The 12,799-nt window shown below is 38.7% G+C and overlaps 1 protein-coding gene across 1 annotated transcript; it reads right to left on the bottom strand.

Moving 5' to 3' along the window:
* Positions 1-436: 436 nt before the first annotated feature.
* Positions 437-10,906, bottom strand: ACTA2 (actin alpha 2, smooth muscle). Its single transcript, XM_071748767.1, has 9 exons — positions 10,826-10,906; positions 8,083-8,254; positions 6,321-6,449; positions 4,989-5,099; positions 4,465-4,549; positions 4,216-4,377; positions 3,767-3,958; positions 2,636-2,817; positions 437-1,851 (listed from the first exon to the last, which is right to left on the bottom strand). The coding sequence occupies exons 2-9, from the start codon at positions 8,209-8,211 to the stop codon at positions 1,708-1,710; spliced, it is 1,134 nt and encodes a 377-aa protein (XP_071604868.1). The 5' UTR covers positions 8,212-8,254; positions 10,826-10,906; the 3' UTR covers positions 437-1,707.
* Between the last annotated feature and the right edge of the window lie 1,893 nt (positions 10,907-12,799).

Below are 12,799 nucleotides of genomic sequence, written 5' to 3'. Positions count from 1 at the left end.
CTGACTGTGTAGAAATAGCTAATGCTTCTTTTGTCACTTGTTGACATTCATTGTTTTCTGAGAATTAAAGATTTGTAATAGTAGTTGGTTTTTCATGATTTTCAGATATGTGCATATCTTCACTGCTTCCATGAATTTGCATTATACATAGTAGAAGCAAATAAATCAGTTATTTCACTGTCCTTTTCCAGCTCAAGTTTCAGGTAAGTTATGAAGCAGAAAACAATTAAGAAAACTCTAGTCCTCTACCTGAGAGCTCACACCTTGACATAACAGAGATGCATCCAAGTCCCCTGGAGAAATATGTCCGATTCAGCAACCCCCTAGTACAAATTTTTATTTTAAATCAAGTTCTTACTCTGAAAGATCCAGGGAAACTCTGTCTGGAGTTAGATAAAAATATCTAGATAGAATTAGAATGAAGAAACATGCAATGTTATTTGTTCTTACTAGAGTTTATTAAGTACCTGTTCCAGGAACCTAGTTGAACTATACTTTAAATAAGAAGATTAGTACAAAAAATGTGGAACAAGTTCTAACAGTCAGAAGCTGCACAAGATCTGGAACCCAGAGGTTACACAGACATGGTAAATAACTGGTGCTATTGCAAAGAGCTTACAGTTGGAAAGATAACAAATCACAGGCAAGTGAGGTAAACTATTGAATTTAGACAGGACGTTAGGTAACAAAAATAAATAGCATCCTTTATCCTGAACTCTAATGAATTATACATAACAGCAAGTTCCTTCCAGGTCTGTCTCAGTTAATTCTTTATTCCTATATATACTTTTCAGACAGTATTACTGGCACCAGGTTCTTTTACACATATGCCTCTAAATTGAGTATGTTTTTGATTTATTTAAGACTATAAATGCAATCTGAAAAATAAAATTTTCTAAATAATTTTAATTACTTTGATTACATTAATTCTCCCTCCAAAAATCTGTTGTGAAGAGAAAGTGTTTTAGGACATCTTAATTACTCTTTAAACCTTGCCCAAAATTACAGCATAAAAATAAGAGGCTGCACTGATCCTGAGGGCATATGATAGGAAAGTCACATGTTCAATCTAATACCAGTGTTTAGCTATGCTCCCAAAGGAACAGGTTTCATTTCTTTAAAGAAAACACTCAGAATTTTGCAGTATGCCTCATACAGCTGGGACACACACTAAAAAATCAGCTTTTCGAGCATGGAAGCTGTGAATTAAGAAGTCATGTGGATAGATAGTATTCTGGATAGAGCAGATGCAAAGCAGAATGCACATGCTCATCCTGGTATCAAACAGATGCTATACTCCTTTGCTACTGCACAGAACTTTGAAAAAAATCAAGAATAGTTCTGTTTGCAGACTAAAATGTTTACTGAGGCTGAACTTTGACAACGTGCAGCTTGATATTTGATCATTTTCTAGCATTGGTACGTATCATTCAACAAAAGGTACTGCTTTTTCTATTAAGCCTGCTACAGTGTAGTAAAAAAATTATGTCACAAGGTGGCGCGTCAAACCAGCGGTAAAGGGACCTCCAGAAATGTTGGCTTGGGGTTTTGTTTGATTGAATTAACAATTTATTCCGAAAAAAAATACATAGTATCCAATTAAGTAGAGTCATTATGATGAAGGATTTATGGAATGAAATTATAAGCTGTATTTTCCTGAATATGTTCACAGTGATAAACTAAGGAGACATATAAAGGTAAAGCAATTTAAAAGCATTTGCGGTGAACAATGGATGGGCCAGCTTCATCATATTCCTGTTTGCTTATCCACATCTGCTGGAAAGTAGACAGGGAGGCAAGAATAGAGCCTCCAATCCATACGGAGTACTTACGTTCAGGAGGAGCAATGATCTGTTTAAGAAAAGAAAGCATTAAATATAACTACTCCCTGTAAATAAAATTCATTTGTTATACAAAAATATTACAGCAGTGATATTTAGTATTAACAAAAGCACTGTGTACTTATGTGCTGGTGTCATTCCTGGCATTACAGCTAACCACTGTTGCAAGCAGTAACTGTAAAAATCTCTTATTTAAGTCTAATCTTAAACCTTCACTTTCTCTGTTGAATTAGTCTGCTCAGCAAGAGACGTGCATTTGTGTATTAAAGACTGCATATAAGTAGAGGGGAGGTAATTGCTCCAGAAACACACAAGGAAAGCTTAAGAGGGCCTGGAAAATTGGCTAACCTACGGAGCACTCTTCTTGGTGTGGCTGATAAAATCTTTGCAAAGCAAGGAACCGAAGATTCAAAACAGCAGAGGGGAGATTTTCGTGTCAGAGGCTCTTTTCTAAACTTTCAGGCCAAGGACAAGACCAGGATTTCCTCTCTCCTGTCTCCATCAGCCAATAGGAGATGAAGAAGGTCAGGTATAGCCCAGAGGAAAATGTGTTCTGCTGGGTCCTTGCTATTTGCCTTTCACCCTGTTGAGGCAGTTGGCAGAATTCACCATGAACAAGGAAATGAGAGGAGAGCTGCAGCAGCAGTTAGCAGGTGGTGATTATTTGCTAGAAGGTACAGACATGATTCAAAATATGTACAGAGCACACACTTGGTAGTGTTACTATGTTGCACTAAATTCTTGAGGACTTCCTACAAGCCAGCTCAAACAGACTACAAATGATTGCACCGTACCTTGATCTTCATAGTGCTGGGAGCCAGAGCAGTTATTTCCTTCTGCATCCTGTCTGCGATACCCGGGTACATTGTGGTGCCTCCAGAGAGCACGTTGTTAGCATAAAGATCCTTTCTGATGTCTATGTCACACTTCATGATGCTGTTGTAAGTGGTTTCATGAATGCCAGCAGACTCCATGCCTGGGTAAGTCAGAGGAACACTGAGGAAGCAGCTCCATACAGAGACATGAAATTGTTAACACAGAACTGTCAACGTGAGCTTTTGTGTCTCTTTGGAAGACATCAGCCCTCAGAGTTGTGGAAATCTGGAAGTCATTCTGCAGCTGCCAAAATTATTTGCTTAGATAACCCTTTATGTATAGCTTTCCTCTTCCCCTTACACACACACCTTGTCCTTAAAAATTAAGCTGGAGATGTGGAATAGTAAAGTTTCCACTAGGCTTTTACAGGCAATCTCAAATGTCTCAAGTATTCCTTATATGGTCTTGAAATAATTTGTTTTCTTTTTTTTTTCCTTTTTTTTTTTTTTTTTTTTTAATTTTAAATTGAGCCAACTTGGAGCTGGAACAATCAAAATATGTCCTAATACCTCTAAGTATGCAAGTACTTTGTCTATTTCTTAGCTGAAATTCTGCCAATTGGCAGAACTGACACTATATTTCTGTCTGACCTCCATGCAACTCTGCCTTCATGGCTGTTGATTAGCATGGCATTGCATTGGCCTTGCCCTGCACATGTGATGAACCACGGGTTCAGGATTTGGAACAATCTTTTGGGAAAATAAAATAGTGATTCCTGCAAGCACAAACTCCAGCTCTCACAGTATTAAGAAAAGTGGCTGTGCAGCCATACTCACATAGCTACTTAAAGTAGCCAAATGCTACTTTAAACATGGCGTAGTCCCACTGCAAGAAGTCGGGAATAAACGATCAATTTTGGAAAAATATTTCGCCTTATTGTTTGGCATGAAGTGCCTCCCACCATATTAACAGAGCTGTTCTAAAATATTATAATGGGTGTTAGGACATGCTCATGTGTACATCTAAGTGAGCTAGCAATGGGAAATAATTAAAATAGGGATTTGCTATTTATATGCAATTTACCAAGGTAGAACAATCATTCAACTTACCAATGAAAGATGGTTGGAAGAGGGTCTCTGGGCAGCGGAAACGTTCATTTCCGATGGTGATCACCTGACCATCAGGAAGCTCGTAGCTTTTTTCCAGAGAGGAGGAAGAGGCAGCAGTGGCCATCTCATTTTCAAAGTCCAGGGCCACATAGCACAGTTTCTCCTTGATGTCACGGACAATTTCACGCTCGGCTGTCAAGAGGATTAAATTTTTAGAATGGCATTCAGGATGACCCTGACATGTTTACAGGTGGTTCCCTTTCCTTTTCCAATACATTTTCCCCCCTCCTGCATTTTTTAAACAAATCTTCTGATAGTCTTTCAGGAGACTTCCCTTTTGGATTCCTTCTTGTGTCTAATCAACTGCAGAACAACTCCTAGCCTCCTAAGGCCACTAGAGAAATTCTGCAGTAAGCAACTCTTCTCCTCAGCCAGCACCATGTCCTTACCAGTGGTCACAAAGGAGTAGCCACGCTCTGTCAGGATTTTCATGAGGTAGTCTGTGAGGTCCCTGCCAGCCAGATCCAGGCGCATGATGGCGTGAGGCAAGGCGTAGCCTTCGTAGATTGGCACGTTGTGAGTGACACCATCCCCGGAGTCCAGCACAATCCCTTTGGGAAGATAACACACGATGTATTTGCAAGTGCACCCCAACACAAATATTTCAAATGTCTGTGCCACCTTCCCCACAGGCTTACCTGTGGTACGGCCAGAAGCATAGAGGGACAGCACAGCTTGAATAGCTACGTACATGGCTGGCACATTGAAAGTCTCAAACATAATCTGAAATGCAATTAAAATTATTGGTGTAACAGTAGAGGTTTTAGCTCAGTTGAAGCAATATACTGAAAGAGAGGGAGCAGATAAGATTTTAATATCTCTTGATATTTAGTAGTAATAATGAAGGAAAATACAAAATTAAATTTAAAAATATCTATATGTAGCTGATGTCTGTAACATAAGATACTTAAACATATTAAAGATGATTTTATATATGGCCTGGGCATAAGAATATTAAGATAACATTAAGCACAAGTTCTCACATTAAAAACAGATACCCTGACCTTCTCAAGTAAAATGCAAGTATGACAGGTGGTCACTATTCACTTTACATCTTCCATAAAAAAGAGACATCAACTACTGTATAGCAAAGCTGGGGTGACTAACTGAAATGATAAGGTCGCAAAATTGGAATTATTCCATAGCTTCATTGTGAGCTTACCTGTGTCATTTTCTCTCGGTTGGCCTTGGGATTCAGTGGTGCTTCAGTAAGCAGAGTGGGATGTTCCTCAGGTGCAACACGGAGCTCATTATAGAAAGAGTGATGCCAGATCTGAGGACAATGGGAGAAGCCAAAAGAAGCTTTCTCATGGAGTTGTTCTTACTACCTTCACAGAGATTACCAAAGTAATTGTAGAAAGAAAAGTGCTGTCCTCAGGTTTTTTCTGCTAGTAATATATTTCTTTTAAGGACACGTAAGTTAACTAAAATAAATACATTATTCTTAAAGTAGAAGAGACAGTGCAAGACACTTGGTTCCACAAATGCTATTTCAGTAATGATTGGAAGTTAAATATTTCCAGAACGACTCCAGAACAAATGCAGACCTTCACAATAGAGCTCAATAGTAGTGGGTCTCTTAAACATAGTTTCATCTTTTGGTTTGTAGAGGCCTGCCCAGGAATTCATAAAAAGAAATTATGGCCAATGGTTTGTGAGGCTGAAAGTCAACTTGTGTCTATGGTCTCCTTAAGGCTCGTTCCTACCAGCTATAAAAATCTGACTCCAAGTGGACTGCAATATACAAATAAGAATTAAAACCACTAGATGCTTTCTAAAGGCTAAAAGGTTTTTTCTAAGTTTGTTTCCAAGCCAGTGGTTATTAGCAGCATCTGAAAGCTTTTGTTGTCTTTCCAAGTGAAACATACAGTGCTGTGACAGTCAGTAAGTCCTGTGTGGCTCCACACTTGTGGTGTGTTGTGATGTCTTAGCTGTTCCAATTAGCCCTGTCTCCACAGCACAGCATTACATTGAAATACATTAGAAATGCAGCAAATCATATTAACTGTACAGACTATGACTGTACACACAGTTCTGGAAGTCTTTCACCCAAACATGGCTCTGAAATAGATGGGTTGCACCGTAATATTGCTAATCTTTCAAACATTAAAAAGTAAGTATGTGTAAACAGTGCCCTTCACATCAGAATTACACACAAACACTTTGCATTTTTTTTTTCAGAAACAGATATTCCTTTCTAAATTACACTTTCCTACTAGCAAATTGAGGACATTCCTTTTCTTTCTTTTTTTTTTTTTTTTCTTGTTACTCCAGTAATTTGGAAAGATTTACACATCACACCAGAGTAAAAGAACTGATAACTACTGATAACTAACTTGACACAAGTTCACCTTGGCTGTTAACAACCTTCTTGTTAAACTATACTTGATAGCACTATGCTTTCATCTGAAATTTAGTGGGTATTCTGTAAATATTTGTTTCAAATATTTCTGTTTCCTGGGTGGTACACATCAACTTCTCAAAGCTGAAATACCTTTTCCATGTCATCCCAGTTTGTGATGATGCCGTGTTCTATGGGGTATTTCAAGGTCAGGATTCCTCTCTTACTTTGAGCCTCGTCACCTACATAGCTGTCTTTTTGACCCATACCAACCATCACGCCCTATAAAATAAAACAAATGCAGTTAGTCTGTAAAGGAAAGCTATCACAAAGTAATTATAATATTAGCTGTGAAATAAATTCAGTTGCTGTTGTTATTAGTTACAAAATAATTTACAAATTCTAATGAATGGAAAATTATTTTTGCTCTTTGAGATCCAAAATTAAATGTTCAGTTTACTTAAGACTCTGTTCATGTTTCCACTACAATTTAAGTAAACAGCAAAAGAATGATGTTATATTTGTCAAATTAAAGTGGAAAAAAATCAGTTTGTTTTAATGTTTGTTATTGTCTCAGGACGAAATGTCTGCTAAAGTATAATAAAATGGAGTGAAATCTCAAAGTGGTTTTATGCCATCTAAGGGTCAAGATTGAGCAATACATGCTTTATATTTCTCAAACCTTAAATTTCAGCATTTTTAAATAAGTTTTTTGAACACTGTAATATTGCAATAAGAGATAAGACAATTTAAATCTACTTAAAGTTACAGGCTTTTGTTTCAGTATTTTCATGGATCCTTTAAAAATAGTCCATGAACCAGAAGCTGGAGACTACTCTGGATATACAGTAAGTTAAGTTAAAGTTAGGAATACTGAGGAAAGAATAGTATATTGTAGGTTGCTTTGAGTGCGTGATAATCTTAGCAGAACTTGGTTCTTACACACTCCAAACTTTGGCATTTTGAACTGAACTGTCTTAGATAAGATGGATTTGCAAATTATGATGGGATGAGCCTTACTTCAGGGCACTAATGCTATTTCTGATATGTTACCAGGAATGAATGGCTCTAGAAATCTGCTGTATTTGTTTCCACTCTGATGATATGGGTTGCTTTTGTGATACTAATACTGTTCAGACTAATAGCAGAAGCTGGTATTTTAATATTTCTTTCTTATTATGCCAGTTCCCAGAGCCTTCAATTAGACACACATTTCTTCTGAAGGTCTTAAAATCTGTTTGCTAGATATAGAAAGTGCTGTACCTAACAACAACCAGTTTACTTCTTCAAATGAGCTTAGCCAAGTTTCTCTAGTTAATGCTAGTGATGATCTGGCTCAGAAAGTATATCAAAGAGCCCAGACAATACATGCATTTTGCAGACTATTAAAATCAACTGGAATGCATCAAACACTCAGAACAAAGCTTGAAACTAAATAAACTCAAGCCTAGACAGGTGAGCATTTACCACACTGTTAAATCAATAAAGTCAGGAAGGTTAATAGGAAGCTGACTGAAAACTTCTCTTTCCATCTTATTTTTCCACACATCACCTATCAGATTTTAGGGCAGTCAAAATTCCCAGGTACTTTTGTGTTGGGCTTTTTTTAAACTAGCTTTACTCATCAAGTTCTCTCAGTAATCCAAAATCAAGGGACAGGGAGAAGAGGCCGTATAAGAAAGTGAAAAATTTTAGAACTCCACTCAAAAGGCAAGACACATGCTTTGACTTAGGTTAATGCACTGATGGGCACATTTTGCCTGGGAATACTGTGTTACACAGATCACCCGGGGCTGGGCTAGTCTCAAACACAGGAAAAGGTGGTTTTGGGATGGAGGGGATGGAGCAGTGAAGGCTTCTGCAATAATAGAGAATAACCAAATAATAATACAAAATAACCAAAGCATTTCGTCACCTGGTGCCTGGGGCGACCCACAATGGAAGGGAAAACTGCTCTTGGAGCATCGTCCCCAGCAAATCCAGCTTTACAGAGCCCTGACCCATTGTCACAAACGAGGGCAGTGCTGTCTTCTTCCTCACACATCTTCTATGTCAATGTCTTCAGGCCCTCCAGACAGAAAACAGCCCTATGAAAAGAGCAGGAAAGATTATTTTTTAAAAACCATACTCAGGTAACAGATCTGCCCTTGAAGATGGAGAGGGTTGTTTGAAAGTATCCAGGACTGGCAAAGGGAGGTCTGGCACCCGTTTTGCAATCACAAGACCTGCAGGGCCTGTATGAGGGCACAGGCTTCCTTTTCAAAGTGTGAGAGGTCTTGATCACATCCATCAGAGGGCCGTATGCACTAGAGATTATCCAGGGGATTCCACAGAAGACTTCTAGACCTGTGGCATAGTGAAACACATCAAGAAGCAGCAAATGTTTATCTGAATTTGGTCACAGATGTCCATGGCTGAAGGTGGGTGAAAGATAAAAGAATGGTAGGCTGACAGCTGCAAAAAAAGATCCCTTTGCATCAGATTCAGTATGACTGCCCTTGCTTCTCTATCACCCTGACAGCATTCTGACACTTGTGGAAAGCTCTCAAAGGAAAGGGCATTTCTGTCTTCCCCATCCAGTCTTGGGCTTCCCAAGGACTAACCATATTAAATGCTGGACATGTACCAGCAGTGTCTTTCTGATGCAGATATTAACCCACTGGGTCAAGATGGCCAATTAGGTTTACATTTAACCTTTTGAAAGACAAGAAATGTTTCCAATGAAAAATAAAAAATAAAATAAAAAATGTGTCTTTCCTAGCCCTCCCCTAGTCATTTAGAAAGAAAAAAAGAATTAAACACTTTTACAATGAAGTCAGGGACGGTTTGTGTTTTAAAAACAGGCACATCAAAGCATCTAATAAGCTGCATTTGTAGAGTGACAGATTAATCTGTGTTGGCTGCTTGTCTCAGTAAAAATAAACTGTTTCCCTCCTCTGGCAACAGGAAGATACTATGGGTAATAAAAATGCTTTGAAGGCTTTGTATTAAACTCAGTTACAGAAACAAGCACTGACTGCCAGGACTCAAGAAGAACTACTTGCTTGCAATTTATAGTGTAGCAGGGAATCAGTTAGCTAGCTCTGAGCCTGGGCTGCCATGCACATTTCAACAAATTGGAGTGTGTGAAAAGCTAAAGGAGACGGCTGTCATCCACAGACCAGATGGCTCCACACACAGTCTCTGCAGCCTCCTGCCAGTGGAATACTGGAAGTGCAGGAGGAAGTGGGAATGGATCATTAAAAGCCATGGCTGAGGAGCAAGGGAGTCCACAATCTGTTTAGCCTCTACATTGGATGGAACAAGCACAGACAGTTCTCCCAAATCCTTAATTAGAGACCCTCCATCTCTCCCCAGCCAAGCAGCCACGCATTCCTGCAGCCTGCATGGGTATAGATCCCAGGAAAAGACAAGGACAGGGAAATCCTAACTTGATATACCCCAGATATTTGATCATTATTACTGGGAAACGAAGGTTGCAACTTTTGTATTTTGTATTTATTAAATTTTGGGGGAAATATACTCTTTATATCCAGCTAGTGAATGGAGTACATTTGTTACCTAACATGAATGAGCAAACTGGTTTGGACTAACCATTTCCTAATTAGGAAATAGACTTTTCAAGCATCTGTTTTTAGAACACAGTTCAGGGTCAGGGGATCACTCAAACCCATGCAGCTACTGCAATGCCAAAAATCACTTGGGGGAGGGGAAAGAAAGGGGCAGGAAAAGCTACATTTCTGAGTTTAGTGAACTCTGAATGAAAACCATATTTAGTAATAAAGTACAAAAAGTTGGAAAATCAAAGCTAGATTCTCTCAGACAGGATGCTTTGCTGCCAGTCAGTGAGTTACAGCTCAGGACTGCCATGGCATGCAGTAGTAATATCTTATAGCAGCAAATGCCACTCAGAATTGTAGAAGAAAGGAATTTATTCTCCCAAGTAATTAATACAGTATTTAGCCTCTTTCTTCTACTTGCGTTATATCTAAAGTTAACCACTCATCCCACCAGTCTCCACAAGCTACAAAGAGAACTCAGGACCCACAAGAAATACTGTTTGTAACCTGTTCCTTAATGAAATATTAGGCATTTTACAAAATAGTTTCACACATAGAGAGACAAAACCAAATACACAGGCATCCTCATCATACCGTAATAGACACTGCTATTTCACCTACTTCCAGCTTCTCTTCCAGTCACAATCCCCAAAAAGTATCAGCTTACACTGTGTTAACAGCACCGAAACAAACCTGATGAGAATTTCTGGTACACATATTCATGAGCATATTCACTCATTCAGGAACTCTGTTCTGTACAAAATTGACACTGCAGTGTCACAAAGGTTCATTTAAACGTTAACAGAGCTGTCATTACAGCCATAGCATCACACAAACTGTATCTTTATGATATTTCTGGAGCACTGGTGTAATTAGCCAAATCATCAGGCAGAACTTTTATTTCTCTTTCAGAAGAATTATAAAATGAAGACAACTACAGATAGATATTATAAGCATCTTATTATTTCAGTTCAAGTAAGCTGGCTGAGGCAAACTGCAGCACAGCATTATATCCTCCTGAATAGCTTCCATTTGACAGTATTTAACTGGAGTCCTCCAGCAATCTGTAAATCATGCTACTGGTTCAGTGCCACTTACCCTGACCGTGCTTGGCTAGGAATAGCTGCTCTGGGATGGTGCACTCTGTATCTGAAAACTCTGAAAAATCTTATATAGCCCCTTCAGCTCTCCTCCTCCCACTGGCCTCCCAAACAAGGAGCAGAGACAGACAGAGACAGAGCTGAACTCTCTAACAAAACCATATAGGGACCTTATTAAAAAAACCTCTCATTTGGGTGGCCAGAAGTCCTGGGTTTCTTCCACTGCATTCCAGCGTAGAGCTCATGAAACAAGAGGAGACTTTCATTTGTGTAAGTAAACACTTTAAAATGTCAGGAGAGTTGCTAAAATTCTGAGAGATGAAGTGTGCCCACAGTAGACACCCTCTGGCAGCAGGGGCATGTGTTGAAGCAAGAGACATCCAGCCCTCCAGAGAGGCAGAATGAGATGCTGGAAGAGCAGTCATTTATAACAGGGAAGGTGTTTTTAAAGAGGGTGTTTTTAAAAAAACTTGGGGTTTTTTTTTCCATTAAGGATTGTGACAAAAGCAATGAAAATGTTTCTGTCAAGATGAACAGCTGCTGAATTTTGCTACAAAGACTCTTTAAATGCTCAGTGTTTTGCTTGTATGATAAATAGTGCCTATACATTTAAGGGCAGTAAAAAACCTGTTGTTGTATAGGGTTGACAGTGAAGGCTTTGAAGGTTGTGAAAATGTTCTGTTAAAAGATTGTTATGATCCCCTCTGCACTATGATGGGTTAGAATCCACTTTGGTTTTCTGTCAAAACACTAGAACCTGTGGGCCAACTTCACCCTGGTGCCGCTTCATTTATACCCACAAGACTGGACTGCCATAAACTCATCTTAAATTTCTCATAACAAAGTTGTTAAATTTTATAATCCCTATTTAGCCTTTCCATTGAAATACTTTTAGCATATAAAGCAAAGGTTCTCAATGTACGAGTTTTTTTCAGCACAGAACTGGATTTTTACAGCTGTAGCCAGCTGTTCTCTGGAGAGGCTAATTCTAGCAAGCAGCCCTTCCATAGCCACCAGTATTTTGTCAAAATAAAGACCAGAAATCAAGCTCCAAAACTAAATTGCTACCAGTTCAAAACTGTTCTACACACACAAAAATGACACAAGCATCCTTGCTTTGCGAGTCTTGTCAAAATAGGGAGGGGCATCATGTGTTTGCTTATTGAGTGTTTGCTGCCTAATTGAGCAGTCAATGCAAGAAAGTCTCCCATACAAATGCAGTGGGAGTTTTTTTGCTGTAGAGATTATAAAAATTACCCCAAGAGCAATGGTCACAGATAGGCAGGATTACAGACTGAAATCCTAAAGGAATTTAACTCTTAAGGAAAGGAATTTTTAAGGAATGTAACTTCCTTTGAGGGTCAGAAACAGAAGCTAACAAGTGTTGGAACATGAGCCATGCAAAAGCTATTTATTATTTCACTTCTCACATACAGGCAAAAGATAAGAGATAGTTAAAACAAACAAACAAACAAACAAAAAAACAGCAATAAAACTCACCAAGGCAAGGCTACAACAGAGGACATGAAAAGATCCTTTTCCGTGTATCTCAAACTGACACTCACAATACAGCCAAAATCAAATTGTTTGTTTTCCAGCAATACTCAAAAATACCAGAGAAAAAATTACATACCTCACATAGAACATATGGTATTAGATTAGGGAACTGAGGTTGCAGGTATAGGAGAATTTCACACAGCAGAACCCCTCACTGCAGTACCATGTTTGATTTTGATACAAACACCAATTACTGCCGAGACTGGAGCAAACACAATCCAAGGTTTTCAGAAGCATCATCTACTACTTCTCCTTGGAAACACTGAGTCTGGGATAAAAATCCAAAAGAATCTAAACACTTTGACTTAATGAAAAGAGGTGCACACTTCCAAAGAAGATTACTGGTGAAGATGCTTTAGCAAATAAAACACATATGCAACTGACAAGCCAAGTAAACAACCCTCAGTAGAACTGA

The sequence above is a fragment of the Heliangelus exortis genome, chromosome 7 (assembly GCF_036169615.1).
Source record: "Heliangelus exortis chromosome 7, bHelExo1.hap1, whole genome shotgun sequence".
Lineage (NCBI taxonomy): Eukaryota > Metazoa > Chordata > Aves > Apodiformes > Trochilidae > Heliangelus > Heliangelus exortis.
Note: the sequence above shows the minus strand (reverse complement) of the source record. Positions and strands in the feature narration are given on the sequence as shown.

What these genes read in the sequence shown, in the direction of transcription:
- ACTA2 (XM_071748767.1), bottom strand. Translation starts at nt 8,211, where the DNA reads ATGTGTGAGGAAGAAGACAGCACTGCCCTCGTTTGTGACAATGGGTCA. An exon ending in TGGGTCGCCCCAGGCACCAG is followed by an intron (nt 6,450 to 8,082) that starts GTGACGAAATGC and finishes TTTATTTTATAG; the next exon opens with GGCGTGATGGTTGGTATGGG. An exon ending in CCAGCACTATGAAGATCAAG is followed by an intron (nt 1,852 to 2,635) that starts GTACGGTGCAAT and finishes TTTCTTAAACAG; the next exon opens with ATCATTGCTCCTCCTGAACG.